A 20,501-nucleotide genomic window follows, 5' to 3' on the forward strand; every position below is an offset into this window, starting at 1 on the left:
TCATATCCTAACACATCTATGTTCTCACTGCGTTTAAAAAAGCCATGCTCTAAATATCTAACAAATTGTGCATGTAATAATAATAATAATACTAATAAAAATAATAACAACAACCCTTAAGGCGGGCATTTATACAAGTGGAGGCACATGCTTCCCCCAGTGCACCGTCACTGCACTGTCCTACATAAGAGGCTCGCAGTGGTGTCTCAACGGCGCACTGGCCGCTAGCGTCTTGGAAAGGTGTAGGAATCCAACTGATGAGCCCACTGCTACACTAGGGCGAAACGCTGGTAATTTCACGATTGAAAAAGCCTAAATAGCTTAAGTGTTTTTAACATGTACAATCGATGAAAATTAAATTTCCTTCTAGAAACCTTGTTTTCGATTTTTAATAATAATAATAATAATAATAATAATATACAAATATCAATATGTACAATATGTTGCGGATCTTTACTCTGTATATTATTACATCTGCTTTCAGGATTCATAATACATCTACATCCTAAGCTTTGTAATGGAATGTAAAGCGTATTTCATCGGAACTTTTGCGACGAGTCTTAATTTGATAATTTTCTCTTTACTTTCTATGCTAATGGCTAAATAAAGTCTCTACTGTATTGGACCAACCAGCTTTAATTAGCACAATCCATAAATCAAAATAGTTTCATTATCAATAAAAATAAATGAAAAATAATTTTAATATTCTGAATTTTTAACATTTAAAAGTTATTTTGTTACAAATTGACAAATTACACAATTAGCTGTTCTGTATGAGCTGCATACCTTGCTCAGGCATTCATGGTGTCTAACAGTTTCTACGAGTTCAAGTCATTCAAAAGTCCGAAGTACAATGAGACATGAATGTCGTTGCTAACTGCAAATCTTAAAAACAATTTATGTTAATTACAGATATTTCATGAAACATTTGATAGGGAACAAACCAACGAAATGGGAATAGAGATTACGATATTAAGGAGTCATTAAATGCTCATGTTTGTCGAGTTTCCCTGGATAATTTTACCGTGGAACATAGAAGGCATTACAATATTTGTCATTACCTCTTAACACTCTTAACACACAAAATATTAACGCATTTATTCTCCATGTCAAAAGAGATTTCCAGAAAAACTATGAATACTTTATACAAATGTTATATATTTATTAAAGATTTACACTTTAAAATGTGGGCACTCAATTGATTAAAACCAACAAGAAACTATCTTTAGATAATTTAAAATATTTATCAATATGGTACCTTTAAATATTCATTAATTCACACTATTAGAAAGTTTATTATTAAGTTAAAAGAAATTAAAAGCATTTTGCATGCACAAGGCTTGAATAGACTAGACTAGATCATATACCAGCTGAACGTTTAAGGTTTAAATAAAATTAACAACACTTCAAGTAAATTAATGAAATTTATAAAACATGAATATCATAATCATTTTGCTTTGGTCACAGATTTTGAACTACTGATGCATGAACTTCGCTTACGCGAATGTTATGTACAAGCTCCTATTATTTTACCTTTAATGTGAGCGTTTCAGAAGGTGAATTGATGTAATTACACATTATAAATCTATAAAGTGTTCACAGACTTCCATATACAAGAAATCTGATGCATAAAAAAGTATATCAAGAGATAACAAATGAATGTTTCACACTTCATATTTCATTTCATTCATGCTATATTCAGAAAATTATGTTGCCAGTTATCTCTCCGAGAAATCGAGACAAAACTTAGATTCCGGAAACTTAGTTTTGTTCGCTACTATAAAAATACTAGCGAGAAAGTGTATGGTCACACTAGCATGCATCACAACTTATTTTAATTCAATATATAAAACTTTTCTATCTACTATTCCGTATCAAAACCCTGCCCCATTTCCTGCGATCTCAGACATTTATCCTCCCAAGAAAACTGTTACTGCAATATATATACGTTATTATCCTCTATTTTACCTTGATTTATAATAGGACAAGACAGGTCATGCTTAGTATCCTTGTTTCTGAAAATTGGTGAACATTTTACGGAGCATTCTTTATTAAATCCAAGAAAGTAATGCTACACTATCTTGTATAAGGGCATATTACTTAACTATCAGTGTCTTACTTTTTGAGAAAACTAATGTGTGATGTTCATGGCACATGTGAACTTTGGCTTATCGCTGACGAGGAAGCTATCTAAGTAATAAACTTAGGGAAGATGGAAAATGATATGGATGATTTAATAGGTACGGGATTAAACGGTATATAGACGATTATGCGAGTTTTAAGACTGCTTGTACGCAATATATGGAAGACACCTTACCCTCTATGTAAGAAATGTTGCTAAATATGCTACCATTATTTTGGATACCAGAAACAAGAATTCTTAATTCTTCCTTCATTCAAGTATTTACTAATATTCAACAATTTCTTATACGAATGTTACCGTCTGAAGATATGCTTGTGATAACATGTTTAATTTCTCGTGTTACACGCTAGTTGAAAGGAAAATCACATTGCTCATGATGAGTTCTGCTTCTACGAAGGGGCGTCAGAAAATAACCGGCTGATTTTTTTTATATTTTAATAATCCCGCGTTGGAGTTTGTAGGTGGTGGTACTGAAAGATGTGACCTTGAGTGAGACAGTGCGAAGCACGTCACTCGGCTCAGGCTTCTCAGGAAGGAGGCCGTGTTCGCTGTACCCAACAAGGATCTTAAGTTGCAGCAGCGCGCTTCAATTATATCGTGTTTTCTCCTGGACAAAACTCCAACACAAATAGTGAAAATGTTGCAGCAAGCTTACAGCGAGGAAGCCATGGGAAAGACCCAAGTTTTTGAGTGGCTCAAACACTTTAAAGAGGGTAAAACTGATCTTGAGGATGCTCCATGCCCCGAAGACCCTCAACTTCGAAAACCGACAGCAATGAACACAACTGATGTCATGTTTGCGGGAAGACCACCATTTAACCATTGAAAAGAAAAATTGCAGAAAAAGACCAAACTCTGTTCAAACGGGATGGATCCTGCACCAGGACAACGCGCCTGCGCATCGGGCAATCAAGGCACAAGACACATTAACCGAATTGGGCACTGAGGTGAGGCAACATCCACCTTATCACCGGATCTAGCACCATGCGGTTCCTACCTATTTCCTGCAATGAAAAAGGAACTTTGGGGCGTAATTTTCAAAGTGATCAAGAAGTAAACAATGCAGTTTGGTGTATACTCAACAGACTATCAAGAAAGGGCTTCGGAGAGTGTTTTGAACAGTGGGCTGAACGCTGGAACCGTTGTATTGTGTCTGAGGGAGAATACTTGGAAGGTCTGTAAGTGAATTTGAGTAAAGGTAGCCAGTATTTTGGTGTAATAAAATCATTCCGGTTTTTTTTACACCGCCTCATATTTAAAACTGAAGCAGGTATAAAACACCATGAAGGAAATTTAGAACACTAGTGTTCAGCTTCTACAGTGTAATAAATGTGATGCGTAAGGTACGTGGATTTCACTACTGCTTACAATTAAAATCTATTTATACTACGTACATAGCCAACACTATGATAAAAGCTAACAGAATGCAAGATTGCGGCGTTTGATTCACGAGCTGGTGTCTCGTTCAGATGGAAGTTTCTCATCTTCCACGGAGAGCGCTAAGTTGGGGATGCCTCCCACGAAGGCGTCACCGTCAACGTGTTTCTCCTTTCTTCCCTGTTAATGAAACAAGAAATACAATAATGCACAGAAATTAAGTATAAAAGGGTAATATGTAGTAGTAATAATTACTATTCAGTTTAGGGTTCAAAATTTTATGGTTACAAGTTCCAGAAAAGGAAGAGGAAAATCCTATCCCTAGAAGATCAAAATAAATTACTCTATGCATGACTACAGGAGAGAAACGATATACCAGGGCCTCTCAAACGCCCAAACTCTCACGCGTGCAGAGCGAGGTGCATAGGCTTTGTGCACTGTGCATCGGTACGCTTCGCCTCAACTCGGCTTGACTCGGATGGTGTAGTGTGCTGAGTGCGACGAAGCGTTTGGTGGTAGACGATGTGTTTATCAGTGAAATAGACAAGCGCACGACAACAACATAATAATGGAGCAACCCGTTTCGAAGAAAGCAAAGACTTCCGAAAGTCCATTTCAATCGAACTGGGAACTTTCGTATTTTTTTTTGTTTGTTTGTCGTGACGATAACGCCAAATGCTTAATCTGTGGGACGATAATTACGTGCGTAAGAAAATCATCTATTGAAAGACATTACAACAGACTACATTCGGAAAATTATTGTGAAATCATAGGAGACGTCAGAAAGAAAGAATTAAGGAAGTTGAAACAGCTTGAAGAAGAGCATTCTATATCCACAAATGAGTTTTGTTCCAGTACTGTAGCATTTTCATTTTGGTTACGGGTTCTGCATTTTTTTTAAATTATGTTTACATTCCTCTCAAACATGTATGTGTATTTCTAATTCACTTTTTTAATTTTTTTAATAACACTGGTAACCTTGTCCCATACAACTGTGCGTCTCCGCTCACCACACGTAAAGATTTCGCCGTGGGGGAGAAACAGCAATTGAAGGTGAGGAACGCGGAGACAGGCCGAACGGGAGACAGGTGTAGGGAGAGAGGAGTGGGGGGTCTGCACTCTGGTCAACCAAGCGAAGTCGTCTTTTGCACCGTGCACAGTGCATGCACCACGCGCATGCACCCTGAGAGGCCCTGCGATATACCATTTTGAAATGTTCTTATGTACTGTATTTTTCGTTTGAAAAAAAAATGTACAGGACGAGTCTCTCGTCTATGGTAAAACGTAAGGAGGTGACTGGAGCACTAAGTGGGATAGTAAGCCAAATGGTATGGTCCAATAAACTAGAACACCATGGCGCAACAGACCCGAAGCGACCGCTGTTCAGTCTGAAGGCGTGCGGTGCCGTATCCTCCCGGCTGTTATTGGAAGAGAACTCGCATCGTGTTGCACTGCCTCTAGCGTGCGGACAGAAGTCACTTCGAGCGTTGCCTACGAGATATACGTATATGTGTATCTCGTAGGCAACGCTTCGAGCAACTATTGTGACGTTTCTCGCCCGACCCAGTGTAAACACTGTTACACGAAGCGCACTCGTCTGCCCGCAGATTGCTGTTCGAAAAGGTCTGCGTAGTTATGAGTAGACTTCGGGCTTTCCGGCAGTAATAGGTTAGAATGCAAACTAATTTAGTAACTAGGAAGTGTCGCCTAATACGTTCATCCGATCTCTAAAATGTAGTTTCTAAGATTTTTTATTTTCTAAAATTTTTGTCCTAGACGTTAACATTGTTATATAGTCTAGGACAACCTGTATTAGTTCATGTTAGTACAAGTATCTATTTGTGTCACTAGTCTAAACAATGGTATCTTTAGCTTACAATAGACATTATGAATTAACTGAATGACTAACTGAATTAATGAATTGCCTGGTATCATTGTATTTCATGAGTGGATCTACACTCCACCCAATCACGGATAGCCGCCCACTGGGGAGACAATATTCACAATGTTATTGTTTTTATGTCACACTAACTACTTTAATTGTTTTCGAAGACGCTGAGGTGCCGGAATTTAGTCCCGCAGGAGTTCTTTTACGTGCCAGTAAATCTACCGACACGAAGCTGATGTATTTGAGCACCTTCAAATACCACCGGACTAAGCCAGGATCTAACCTGCCAAGTTGGGGTCAGAAGACCAGCACTCAACGACTGAGCCACTTAGTCCGGCAAGAGAGCATTCGTTAATGAATACGGGATTACACGAGTTGAATGCTCTCATGCATGCATGAAAAAATGGTCTCTCCCCACCACGGATAACCACCAACTAGAGAAACTTTTCTTATCGGATGAGTAAATGAATGTATGAATGAATTAATCAATGCTCACTTTAGTAAGTTTGGATTTTAACCTATTACTCTCTAAAAATCCGATCTCTAGTTTGGAGTGTTACGATGGACTAGCAGATGCTCTGTCATCAGATGCGGGGCTGGATGTGCGACTGCCGTCTTAGCAGCGTACAGTTGCACAAAAACTGTAGTGAATTTGACGATGTATCTTGACTCTCTTACCTCCTTGCTTTTTGTCGTAGGATAGACACTGGCCCTGCGTAATTAACTAGATTTAAGAATTTTTTTATTAAGGTCCAGCGCCTTGATTGAATGATCAGCGTGCTGCTCTTCGGTTCCGTAGTCCCAAGGTTCGACTCCTGGTCAGGCCAATGACTTAGACCACATCTGGTTAATTCCATTAGCTCGAGAACTGAGCGTTTGTGTTAACCTTAATACATTCATTTACGTACAACATCTCTCACTAGTAACCACTGCAGACTATAAGCAGTACTGAACATATCCCTCCACATAGGGATGGCGTCAGGAAAGACATCCAGCTGAAAAACTGCGCCAATTCCATACAAAATGCCGATCCCAGCTAACTGGGAATTTCTTTTCACTACTTTTGACTATTGTTAACTTCAGGTAGCAACAGAGCAGATTGTTACGAAGTTTAGCATCCGGCCAAGGTTATTGCAATGCTGTCCTTCGAGAGAAACATGACAAGAGGTATGACTGAATGTTGTCATTTGTAAAGTTCTGATTATATCACTACCATTGTTTACAATTTCCGAAATGCATTGCATGAAGTTGCATCTATGTAGTTAGGTTTATTGTTATCACAAATTTTTGCGGTTAAGTATCTTCTTCAGAGTTTTCATATGATCAACAATCTTGAAAAATAGATCTTATTTATATAAACGGACATAACGATTTTGCTATTTATTTGTGTCGGACACACTTTTTTCTCCAAAAATATTACAAATTTTATATTTATTTGTTGGTCACATCCTTTTATAGCCACCTTATACCTTATATAACTGATACTTCTTGTTTCCTTACAGTCTTTTAGCAGGCGAGTACAGGCTCATTGCATAATATACTATTACATGATTATAGGAAAAGTAGAAGAGCAATATTGGTCATTTCGATAGCTCACCAATCATTTATGTACTGATGGAACTCCTGGTCGAAGGGAAGAGATTTTCTTCTCTCAAAAGAACTACAGCTTTTATGGAGTATACATTGTAATGGTACAGTAAGACATATTTGGTTAGGAGAATGTTTGCTGTAAACATTAGAGTGTTGGTTGAATGTCACTACGTACCTTGAGTGGCAAGTTGAGGCTATCGCGCACCCCTTGTGGTAGAGCGTGCAGCAGTCTCCAGACAGGCGGGGACACGAGAATAGGATCTAGGTCTCTAGGATCTTGAGGCCCAGTCACTAGGCTAGTGGTGAGACCCACAACCACTGTCACCACACAGCCCAGCAGCGAGTACCATAGGTAGGACAGGCGGTACAGCGAGAACACCTCATTGCTGTGGACAAGATCGTGACTCAATTTCAGCTGAGAAATTAACATTAGGATAACAGCTCCAGTGATCTCTTACAGCAATGAAACACACGAGCCTTGGAATGAAAGAGTCTTATCTATATATAAAAAAATAAGAGTTATTGTCTGCACATTCCTCAGAATTTAAAAAGAATGTTATTTCTGTATCGGCCGTGTCCATAGTAACAATTTTCCGTAACGTCCGTCCGTCTGTACGCGCATCACGAGAAATTGGCTGAAGAGAATTTAATGAAAATCGGTAAGTAAAGTCGGGGAATAAGCCGATACAATCTAGTCCATGAATTATTTTAATCACGCCGAGTGAAATGGTAGTTTAGGGGAAAGGCCTAAAATTTAATTCTGAAATATTTATGTTATTAGTGGTCCTATCGATAAATACTACATAACTAAAGTTATATAGAATTAAATGAATACTACATAACTAAAGTTACATAGAATTACATTTCCTATCATTCATGTCTTGCACATTTTTACCGTACCGGCTATGATAACAGATATATTCATGAATTTGCATTTTTGTTGCTAAGTCCATATCAACGTCGAGCACGAGAAAATAGGTGAACAGAATTTAACGAAAATCGGTATGCGGTGTCGGGGAATAAGGAACTACAGTATAGGATATAAATAATTTGATTCACCCTGGATAAAATGGTAGTTAATGGTAAGGCGCCTAAAACTTAATTTTTAAATACCTATGTTATTGGTTCTATCCAACAGCGCTATATAACAGAAGTTATAGGGAATACAATTTCCGATCATTTATATCTGCCTGTAAGTCGACAGAAAACAATGTGAATGTCTACAGTATCGAAAGCTCATAAAATTGATCAACAATAACATTACATTGACCATTGTTATGTTCTTTGCCTCTTCTGCTTCCACTCATCTCCGATAGATGGGATTACTGCTGCGTACCGAGTATAACAGCCTGCCTGAATATTGGCGGGAAGTAGTTGGAGAGTAAAGTTAACATTCTTCTTTAGCATGCCATTCCTCTGGTTCATAAATTTTGATACTACTGGTCCGTAACACACTGGTTCATCGTAGTATTTCAGCAATTCGATCCCTACTCTGAGACGCTGACTAGAATGAGCAGTGTGTACACTTAAAGGAATAATGACAGGAGTGTTCACGGCTGTCTGCGGCCTGGTAATTACAGCTCTGGAACTTTGGACTGTTAAATTGGCAGTGTAGTATTGTTCGTTAAAAGTGACAAAATGTTTGGTTCTTCATTTCGTCGAGTATTTCATATGATAGCATGCTTTTAATCTTTGAAATTCCTACTGACGTCATTGTAATGACGTATGTTTATTTCAGTTGGGAAAGCCACTAAAGCAGTATTTCTGAGGATTTATAAAAAGGCAGGTGAAGAAAGAGTGTCTGCCATTATAATGATAACTCCAAGTTAACTGACTGATAGTAAGCAAAAGGGCCTGTCTTTACAATGAAAATTCCCTAATCCAGTCTTCATTGCTTAATTCCGATGGTTCGGAGGGCTGGGTGTGTGGGCAGTCTTCATCATTAGAATTTATCATAGGTAGAGCCCCATTCTCAAAGACGCGCAGGTCACCTTACATAGAAAGTACAGAAAAAATTACAGAAAAAAAGGAAATATGGTGGATATTGGCCTAATGTCAATTATTTGCATTGTATTTCCATGCAGGTTTTTTTTTAAATTTCAACATTCACGAGAAAAAGAATTTTACATAAATTGTACTTTAAATTCAGTTATCATACGCACGTTTGGAATCTACAATTCACCCACCATCTTCATTAGTAAGAGAAATGGTATGTCTTGGTTTGTCAAATCTTTTCAAAGTTTGGAATACACGAAGTTCCAGCAACAGTTAAGCAGTACCTCAAGTGTCCGTTAGTAATTCTGGATGTGCAATTATTTTTCACGAAATTCCTATTGGAGGACATACTTTCGAACGCACATGTCAATCCAAACGTTGTCAGCATATAACTTATTTCGAAAACTCGTGCAAGTTAGGGTATCAATCTCTATCAAGAGAGCCAAAACGATGAATCAGCTTTCTCTGTCCTTTCGTATGTCATCTGCAGCTGTAGCACTTCAATTTCTAATTCTGTTTTGGTACATCAATTTCCTCGAAAATTGACGGGAAAATGTTATTTTCCACAGACCTTAAAAATATGCCTTCCAATTTGTTGAACTGCGTAAATCACCAAACTGCATCATGCAGTAAGTTGTTTCCCTAGTTGTCTGATGCTAGATATGGTTATTTTTTTCACGTGAGAGATCATTGACACACAGACGTTTTAGACCCTGCTTCGAGGAACTTTGTGCCATGCACACAATTGAGCGCAGTCAATTCTATCTGAAGATTCGTCCAGAGCCCGAGTATGTAGAAGCATCACTTCCCTAATATCGTTCCATCAGATTATCTGTTTCTGTCTCTATAGAATTTTCTGGGTGGTAAACGCCTCATTTCGTTGGAGGACTGCAAAAATACCATCTAACAATTCACCCAACTGAAACCTACAACATTTTGAAGAACTGGTATTTTTAAGTTACCAGGAAAATGGCAAAAAGTCATTGGTAATAATGGAAAGTATTGTACAAAGAAAACTTGTGCGATTAAATTTTAGAGATTTAGAGAAATGGAAATAATTTTGATTACACCGTGATGTAGAACTGAATGAATGTATTGATGTTTCCTTTCACCTGCTTCCCTGATAGCGGACTGAAATAAGAAATACTTTGTTAGATTATTCAATTTTCCCACTGCACCGATGGTGCTGCTTTACTAACATCCTTCCTTCTATGCTATTAACATGGAGAAAATAAACAAACACAGGTGTCCTTGCACTGAAAAGGTAGGAGTTACGTTGGCAACTTGACCGTCCACGCCGTTAAGTGGGCATATATACCTTCCAGGAGTTATACAGTACATGGTGATACGAACGGACTTTTGTCCCCACCACATAGATTTACAGCAGTACGTTTTACTGTTGATACTAGAACAAGCCTAAAAGTAACAGACGATCAATAACCAAGTGAACATACATTTTTCGTTTGCCAGTGGTCTAACGTCACACAAATACATCGAAGGCTTTCGTCGACGTAGGGATGGGAAAGTGCAACGATTGCGAAGGTAACAATCCGTGGCTTTAATCAAAGTACAACCTTTTGCCTGGTGTGGAAATGGAAAACTAAGGAGCACATGTGTGCTATTTCTTGGGTTAGGTAATATTGAGAACATGGGAAGTAAAAGCAAAACCCACTCTAAATGTAGGACCAAATGCAGTTCATAAAATCAAACCTTCAATAAATGATTTTCGCTTTATTATGCATACAATTTAAATAATTTAAACGATTATATATTCGTATGGCCTCAGCTACCGTGTGCAGACATTTCAATTTGACGCCATCTGGCTGTCTGCTCGTCAATTTCGACGTTCCGTTTTACTCTAGGCCCCCACTAGATGGCAGACCGAGTAAACTGAAACTCTCTTGGGCGTCTATGGCTGAGATTTAATGAATTTTGTCGGGTAAACACCAAATGTGTCACAAGAGATCTTTTACATGCCGACATCGTACGACATGGAGTGTCGAATGGACTTTTTACCGCCCTTCAAAAATCCGACTACCTCTGCCGGGTTTGAACCCGCTATCTTGGGATCCGGAGGCCGACACTCTACCGCTGATCCACAGAGGCAGCTATAATTTACATTAAACTGTTAGCAGACAATATTAGGCGTTACAAGCAATGAAACTTAATTCCTTTAATGATACTGCCTGTAGTCCCAAGAAAAAGAAACCGATGAAAGCTGCACCGTATTTATGATCGAGAGGTATGGTGGCAAAGCGTTATAATTATTTGTATACGTTCGTTGCCTCCACATTTTTATTAATGGTCAATGATTATGATTTGTTGGGTACACGTATGAGTAAAATAAAATTTATGTTTTGAAGACTTTGATCACATTTTAAGCCTACTCCTAAAATTATATGGACCTAATTTACGAGATATCAAACTATTACAGGTGTTAATGATCTCACCTGTTAAGTTTATATTAATATTTGTACAACATTTTGGATTGTTTCTTAACTTCAAGGCACAGACGTATCATGTGTTTGCACTGCGCGGGTCGGACGGAGGAAACAGTTCACTTCATTGCGTAGTCCGATGTCAGTAATACGGGAGATAGCTCTATATTTCGCCGTTGCGTCTGCGAAAACCGCTGATGTGGGAGAAACACCGTCCCGTGGCAAATATATAATCAAGAGCGAGAATTCTGAAATTACTAGCACACTGCTGAATCTTGTATGATAGAACCTTGCCGGTCAAAGCTGTAAACTGAAATATTTCACATAGCGGTTTTCGCAGGCGCAACGACGACTTGTACCATGTAGAGACGCGAGAGGTACAGTAGGCATACCGGAGCCTCTTCATCATCACCAGGGTGATCAATATTCACATCCGTAGGTTCCAAATCATTCCAACACTGGGCCTGTAGATTTGCTTGGTTTGGACTCAGATAGCGCGGAATTCGCCTCACGACATTGTCTGCTTCACTTTGAGACACTCCCGATAAGCGTTTCGACGCTCGGTGTCGATTTTAGTCCTTTTGGATTTCTGACAAGGCGCTATGTCCTCATGTACACGTTTTCGATGATTCTTAAGTTCTTTGTCGTCGAAGTGTCTGAAATTTTGCGAAAGAATATTTTCGCACTTCCTCGTATAAACATTTTCTAATATTTTCTCTATTTGATTTTTCTTCACCTATATTTACAGAACTCAGTGAGACGAAGAAATGGTGCTTCACACGACGTGCTACCATACCGGAGTACAGAGCTATATTTAGCCACGCAGCACGGTGATTTTCGTAGCTCAAGATGGCGGTGCTACGGTATCACCCAATGACTCCATAATGTCAGTGTTTTTGCTACAGGTCATTTCATGTTAAGAACACTGTATTGCTTTTACGGACCTACAATTAGTGAACACACCCCCTCAGAGACACCCACAATTCCTCGTGATTAAGGGATATTATACTGTACTTTGTAATATATTATGAAAGACTGATTAAAAAAGTGTAAGACATATTTGCCCGTGAGTTATTTTATTAACTACATAACATTTTCTTCTTAAATATTGCACCTGTCTCGGGCTCGGCAGAGTGCTGAATATAAAATTTAATTTCACAAATAAACATTTGGATGGAAATCTTCTGGCTGAGGAACCTTTGAAATCAAACCCGGGCATCGAAGTCCCATCCTCCCTACTTTCAACTGGCACAACGGCTAAGCTCAAGAGCATACGGGTCAATGAAGTAAAGCGGGCAATTAATCTAAATATATTGAAAGTAGGGTGCTCTATAATACAACAGGAATACACTATATTGTTGAATAAGAATGGATTGTTCCCAATTTAAAAACATAATTTTAATAACTGATAGAGTCCCATGAAACAGCCGTACACACGAGAAATACCACGTTATTGCCTACGTGGCAATTTTAGACACAAAGATCAATTATATGGGAAATGCCGTTAAATGTCCTTGTATTCGTCTATATCACTTCTGAATATCATTTGGCATTCCCACATCAGCTTATCAATACTACACACACACACACACACACACACACACACACACACACACACACACACACACACACACACACACACTTCTTTATCACTAGGGATCTGTCCCTTTGTATAATGTCTGTACGAGCAGGTATCCGCTATATTCTTACCATAATACTACATTGTAAGAATGTTTTTCTCACGAGGATGTCATCCTTTCATATAATTTGTGCGTTGTTTAGATAACCCCTGTAAACCCTCCGTCCCCTTTAGTTCATAGAAGTAATTTGCACCTTAGTTTCTACCACTTTTCATCTTTAACTTTAGGTATCCTGGTCCCTCTTTACAATAAAATATTGTCATAGCACGTGTTTAGGAATCATTTGGATTTTGAAACTTTTACGTTGTTTAACGCTCCTCTGCCGAACTAAAAATATGAACTTATTCTACGTCAAAAAATATCGAACACATTATGTTACAGGGTCCAGCGTTCATCATTACTTAATGGCCCCCAAACTTAATTTCCACTCGTGTAAAGTAGCGGGCAAAAGCTAGGTTTATAGTATACAGTCTGCTTGAGAGGTAAGTACAAATTACCTTCCGGAAGATTGGGTTTAATGCCCCCAGCTCATAAAATGCCTCGGCTTATACTGCCCGCCGTATCATACTTCAAGTCTGTATGAATGCGTAATCTGTAAGAAGCAATTCTCAGTACATTGCTGCACTGCAGCTTCAGGACATATTCTGGATATGTAATCTGTAAGAAGCAATTGTGAGTACATCGCTGCACTACAGATGTACACATCACTTCAGCGTGGCTTCAAGACGTCTGTATACGTAATCTGTAAGAAGAAATTCTTTGTAAATCTCTGCACTGCACCTAGTAGTATGCATGGGTAAGATGCACGAAAACATTCTACGTACAAGAAGTGAACGTTTCCACACTGAACAACTTTTTAATGTATGTCGCCAAAGGCGTAAATTATTAATTATTAAATACTACCTGAGCTACGAAAATAAAATTTTCAACTTCATTCTTACATTTTTCAAGTAGGATATTTTGAAATCATATGTATTCAGAACTTGCCAATAACCAGCAAAATAAATATTTTTACTCATCTCCAAAGCACGCTGTATATAAAGCAGACTGCAGTTAATCCGATCTAACTAAGACATATTCGGATTACAAGATTGTCGGATTAACCGAAATGCTTGCTATACTGTAATGTAAATTAAAAGTATACTGGATTGGCACTGGTGACCATTTAGCCTCTTTTTTTCTGCGAGGAATTTCCTCAGAAGTTGTTAAAATGGTAAAATTGAAAATCTTACCTTGAGTTAGTTTCTGGTAGCTCTGTGGTGTTGAGAGGAGGTTGCAGGTCAGTGAGGTTTCCACAGTGGCAGCCTTCGATTGAGGTAGTCTTTGGTTCGTCCACCATGTTGCCGCTCGCGATGGCAACCTGCGCTCCCGTACCGATCCACATGACGAGTGCCAGGGCTGTAATGCCGCCTACCAAGACACCCTGCCATCAAGAATCAATTCAAAGAGATGAAGTCATACAGTTGATGAATATACCTTTTAAAACAGGGAGTCAATTGCAATCATATGTATATTACATTTATCAGGATGGGTTGAGTGGTTGAGATGGTAGAACCTCTGACCTGTTTTCAAGTTCGTGAGTTATATCCCGACTAGCACTTAAAAGAATTCCAGCGGGACAACTTCCCGTACCACGGCATCTGCGGAAACCGTAAACGTGGTTAATAATTTTGCTATTATTATCACTATTATTACTTGATTTTAACTAGCGTACCTGAGCTCAAATAGATCTTTCACTTTGGGTAATTAAAGTGTTTACATTTGCAACTATAGAAGTACAACTTGCGAAGTTCGCAACTCCGTATTTCGTGAACTTTTTACATTTCGGGTAGATTTGAAGTCGGATGTGTATATCGTCGCTGCGCCTAGAAAAACCGATATGTGATAATATTTCAGCTTAGAACGCTGGCCAGAAAAGTTCTGTCATCTGAGGTTCAGTATTGCATGAACTGTATCAACGAATTTCCGTCCTAAGCGATACCTGTAGGGGCAAAAGGTCTTTCTAGGTCGACGTCCCGAACAAATAGCATTTAAAAAATGTGATGCATGTACTGCAGGTCAGTATTTCACCAATAACATTGTCACATAGCGATATTTCGAGGCATAACGACAATATGTATATACCTCTAACCTGGACGAGTATAATTCAATAAAAATGTGTCCAACGGAACAGGGAGCCCAAGATATTTAGCATGCACTGGAAAGGAAATTTCATAATGTCAAGCAACTATTACATTAGTATGTTATTACTGTGTATATACATGTTATATTTGATAGACATTTACAATAACTTGCTTGTAATCATTAGTTTCTTTAAAGTCTCTTAAAAAGACAACTGAAGTGTTTTAAAGTTTTCGACAATGTCCACTATTCCTCAGTTTCGGGGCCGATGACAGATGTTAGGTCCCTTTAAACAGCAAGCATTATCATTCCTCAGTGTAATATTCTAGTCCAAATAAAAGTTAAATTGCCGACCATGTTCAAACGCATAATATTCCAGAGGACAAATTGTGGAAAATACTAGTTCATAAGAAGATGAATTAGGTATTGGAATAATTTAACACGGGGGATGTTTGATACATTTTCAACTTCCTTGATATCCTTTAAGGAAAGACGATGTGAATGAACGATACGGAATTGCTACGTGGGGGACATCCTAAGTCTAGATCAGTGGTAAACGATTGATAACTCAAATTCCTTGATGCACTAAAAAGATCGTCGATGGGTGGGAGGATTTTCAGGAATAGAAATAGCTTCCTCCTCTCATGAGGATGTTTCTTCATTCTTGTCATCAGTTGAAAAAAGAACCCTTTGTAGCACTTTTTGAGCGATATCAAGAACATCTTCACGCATCCCTGCTAGGTTGCCAAAATTCTGTATAGTTTCAATATTAGGAATTTCACTGCAATGAACTTCGGGAATGCGTTCCGTTCTTCGCTTATAAGCAGGGAGTTCTAAACTATTTACTTTCCTTACACTTTATGCGCTCTTACCCACCTCTGTTGCTGGAGTTTCTTATTGCAGAAATTCTTTATGCCCAAAATATTGTGTTTCGCGATACATATTTCCATACCCCATGACCACCTTATTGCATTAACAATGATTATTGCTCTCGCAAATTGTTGTATTATTAAAATGATCTGCAGGATTAATCACAGCCTTCATTAGGTGATTTATGTACAGCCATTTTACGATCTAATGATTGAACCTAGCTGGTCAAGTTGGCGGTGGTGAGAGGAGGGTACTTTACGACAACATCCACAATTTACATGAATTTAAAACTGTCAACAAACAATACCATTTTAAGTTTTCCCTTTTTCCTTTTTAAGTGTATTTCTTTAAGCCAGTCCATACAATTATCCCAAGTCATCCACGATGTCCTATTGCGAAGCCACGCTACAAGGTCATTGTTTCACAATGTTTCTTTTGAATGGTCTTAGATTAATTATCAGTTTCCAATAACAAGCGTTTTCCATGTGTACCGGTTGGTACACCTATACGCCGCACATTTGAATTTTCCGCCTTAAAGTACTCCTCTACAACTGAAACTCTGAACTTTAAAACTGAATTCAACCACTTATCAGAAGATGTCACTGTGTTAATTTCGAATTGTGTTTGTTTACTAATTATCAAGAAGTGTGGACATTCTCTCACAGATGTCTCTACCAAAACCTATGATCATGCACCCTGGTGCGAAGTGAAGGAACTTTTCTTGAAGATATTTTGTATTCATAAGTTGTTGTCTTTACTAAATTTCGTTCTTTCGTTGGTGGGTTGGCAATATTAATCCTTTTTTTCCGCCTGTTTTGAATTTACCCAATCAGTAATTTCTGTAATTTCCCTCCAATCACAGGTTTCTTCTTCATTTTTGACTAACTTTTAGCCGACCAATAAACGCATGTGGGCGTGTCGTAATTATTCATGAAAGGTCTCGAACCTTCCATGAGGGTTTAAAAACTGCTGATTTTCATGGCTCGTCGCCACTTCAACAACATCTAGCGTAGTGTATGGAAGTATAGCAGGGGGTGGGTTGCGCCTCTTCCTTCGAGCAGCAGCTCTTCAAAGGTAATTGCCTTTAAACATCTTTATTTCTTTTTTGCTCAGCAGTTAAACCCCCGGGGAAGGTTCGAAACCTTTTCAAAGTATCCTACCTGTTTAAAAATGTAACTTAGTGCCAGCTTATGTAAACATTTTCTTATTACTTTAACTATAAATCGGGGATAGAGTGCTTTACCCTCTCGAGCTCCCCTTCATTTTGATTTGAGGCGACTACGTTTTCATAACCGATTTTCTTCTCTCCTCTAATGTGTTAAAATTTTTCTTATACGAGTCACCTCTGTAGTATGGGAATAGCCCCTGTGTATCGGCTTAACGCCACTTAGGTTTTAACAAGCTTTCATGTAGGAGTGCTAGTACATGCCTCCCTTCATCTTGATTTTTTATGGGGCCATTTAATTAATCTGTTCCTTTCCACGAATGCCCAGTAGATTGGGTACTAGATACCCCTGTTTCTTGATAGGTGTGCCTTGAGGGCAGTTGACAGTAATGTTGGTTGTTGCCTTTGATAGGCTTGAAAGATTGAGAGCGGTCAGCTCTTTCTGGTATTACTAGGCGGGAGCAAGTGCTCCATGTAATTAGGGGTTTTCTGCCCTTTAGTATTTTGTGGTTGTGAGCTGAGAGCTCAGAGATTGAAAAGGTGGGGCTTGAAGCCCAGATCATTAATTTGTCTCTAAATCCTTGCTTTTCTGGTCTTGTACCTGATTATTGGATAGCTGTTGACTTGTTAAGTTTTCAAATTCTATGTAAAAATTTGTTAAATTTTGTTGTATATTGTAAATATAACCTTTATTTAAATTTTAGATTCATCTTTCGGACTTGTAGTTAGACCCATTCCAGCCCGCACCTTCTTTCACCTCTGCTGATCCACCAAAAACGGTAACACCATGTGTACTACAATCAAACAGTAATTCTTTTTCTGATTTAGGCCCCACTTCTTTCTTTACGCGTTTCAGCTCTTTCAACTTAATGAACGTGCGCTCTTTCACTTAATGAACGTGTTAATAACTGGTAGTAATGTACCCCTGTTTCGTCTGCATTCAATATATATTCCGCAGCAAAACTAGAGGTAATGTCAGGCAGGTTACGTTTCCGATCTTTCGCTACTTGCACATCAACTCCACTACATTCACCGCAGAGGAAAATGGAAGTTGTGTTGTTACGTTTGTGGAAAATATCTACCCACCAATTACTGGCTGAAAACATGGCGATGTCTAATTCTTTAGTAATCTCTCTTGCTAAAAAGAAAAATTGGTCCGTTCATTGGAATATTCTTACTTCGTCGTCACCGAACAAATTCAAACCCTTTGCTATTTAGTTCGTTGATAACATATTTGAGATTTTCTTTCCTCACTGCAATTTTGTCCCATGCATTTAATATTGAGGCCCATTGTTGCCAATGTTTGAAACTGTTTATTTATAAACATCAAACTCGTCTGCAATTTACGTAGAAGAAATATAATAAACTATCAATAACTTCTTCCAGTGGTTATTTCCAGTAACTTACGCTCATATTAGTGAAGTGCAGAAACTACACAAACCGACTCTACAAAAACAGATTTCCACACTGTAGGCCTCTAGTTGCCAGGTCATACCATTAAACAATAGGTATTTTTCATAACAGTTATTTGAATTATTGTCAAACACAAACATGTTATGTCCTCTTCCTCTGTTCTAAGATTATATGAGCGGAAGCGAAGAATTACAAGTAAAAATCGCCTAAATATAGAATCTTAAGGTGTTCGACTTCCAGAATTCATAGGTGACAGTATTTACTAGACATTTAAAAGCATAGATATTTGTCTGTTTCGAAGAAAATAAGAATGAGGTGTTAGCGTACAGGAGAGTCCAGATAGAGGGGTTTTACTCTCTGTGTGTGTGTGTGTGTGTGTGTGTGTGTGTGTGTGTGTGTGTGTGTGTGTACTGATTTGTCACACAGTTAATCCTGAGTTAATTTTCTAGGACGTTCGACAAATACCACCCATTTGGAATACTATGTTAGTAGGCATATACCGAACCAAAGGTGTTTTGACGTAATATATGTATACCAAAAGTCACCGGACATCATTTTACAAAATGGTTAAATGAGTATTTTGGCAGAAGTTTAGTTTGTTTTTAGTGCTGTACGTTTCTTAGATCCTTGAAATATGTCACAGTAATTTTTCCTATGCAGATGAAACGTACGGAAGTTCCGTAGAAAATTTACCTGCGTAGAAGTAGGTCTTTCACCAAATAGGGTTTTGATGTGCCGCAATTTTAATTACTAATCAATTTTGATCTGCGAAGAATCCTAATTGGATTATCTAACTGTAAAAATACAACGCTCCAACTGCATTCAAGAATCACAATGAGTATCTGACTTTTAGCATAGTTTATTATGTACAGTCGAGTGCACAGAATTTTTCAGATATAGTAATTTATATTGTAAATGGTATGTTACAACTTCTCTGCCTAATCTTACTCTTGCTTTACAGCGTTTAATTAAGTCAAGATAACTAAAGATCAAGTTAAAAGGCAGTCGGTTTCAACTATTTAGGTTCCCTTGAGTCACCTTAATATTCGGACACCATATGACATATGAAAATGTGAACATTATATTTGTATTTTTTTTATACATGTAGAAAAGAAAGTTTGTCAGTACCAAACCCCAATGTTTTCACTATGATTACTTAATAATACAAGTGTCTCAGAACAAAAATGGCATGTAGATAAAAAAAATAAGTAGTCACTTTATCACATAACAAAACCACTTTAATATTCGGACACATGGATCATAATGACCGAAACTGTAGCGTAACATGGAACTCAAATCAATCTAGTACTTGGTGGCATTGCCACGGCTTTCAGTCGCTGTGGAATAGAACAAACTAACTTTTTCCTGTCCTTAGGACTAATATTAGCCCATTCTTGTATCAGTATTCGTTGCAGTTCCTTCTTTGACGTTATTATAGAATTCTTCACTCTTGTCAAGTTCACTCCATAAATTCTCAATGGGACTGAGATCCGGAATCTGGGATGGAGTTACAAGCACCTTTAGGCAGTTCAACAACAGCCACATCCGGACATACCACGCTTAATGTTTAATGTTGATAGAAGGGAAAAATGTCCCTTATCCCAAGCTTTGTTTCACTGTAGTGTAAATTCTGCTTCAAGATGGCTAGATACTGTTTATGGTCCATTGTATGTTCAATAAACGACATTTCACCTACTGTAGTAGACGAAAAGCACGCCCATGCCATTGCATTCCCGTTCCATGTTTGATAGTTGGTTGTAAATGTTTCGGTTTTAATTCGTCATTTGGTTTGCACCAAACCATTCTCCTCCCATCCGATCCGTAAGTATTAAATTTGCTCTCATTACAAAATAACATGTTT

At 38.2% G+C, this 20,501-nt stretch overlaps 1 protein-coding gene across 2 annotated transcripts in view; it reads right to left on the reverse strand.

Annotated features, from left to right (window-relative positions):
* Positions 1–401: 401 nt before the first annotated feature.
* Positions 402–20,501, reverse strand: part of LOC136875640 (sodium-coupled monocarboxylate transporter 1) — a 247,732-nt gene continuing 227,632 nt past the window's right edge. For both annotated transcript variants that reach the window (XM_067149181.2, XM_067149182.2), the window contains exons 12-14: positions 14,304–14,494; positions 7,174–7,384; positions 402–3,700 (exon numbers count right to left, since the gene is read on the reverse strand). In XM_067149181.2, the coding sequence (XP_067005282.1) occupies positions 3,590–3,700; positions 7,174–7,384; positions 14,304–14,494 (513 nt within the window). In that variant the 3' untranslated portion in view covers positions 402–3,589. The remainder of the gene's footprint in view (positions 3,701–7,173; positions 7,385–14,303; positions 14,495–20,501) is intronic.

Source organism: Anabrus simplex, chromosome 6, assembly GCF_040414725.1.
Source record: "Anabrus simplex isolate iqAnaSimp1 chromosome 6, ASM4041472v1, whole genome shotgun sequence".
In the NCBI taxonomy this organism is placed as follows: Eukaryota; Metazoa; Arthropoda; class Insecta; order Orthoptera; family Tettigoniidae; genus Anabrus; species Anabrus simplex.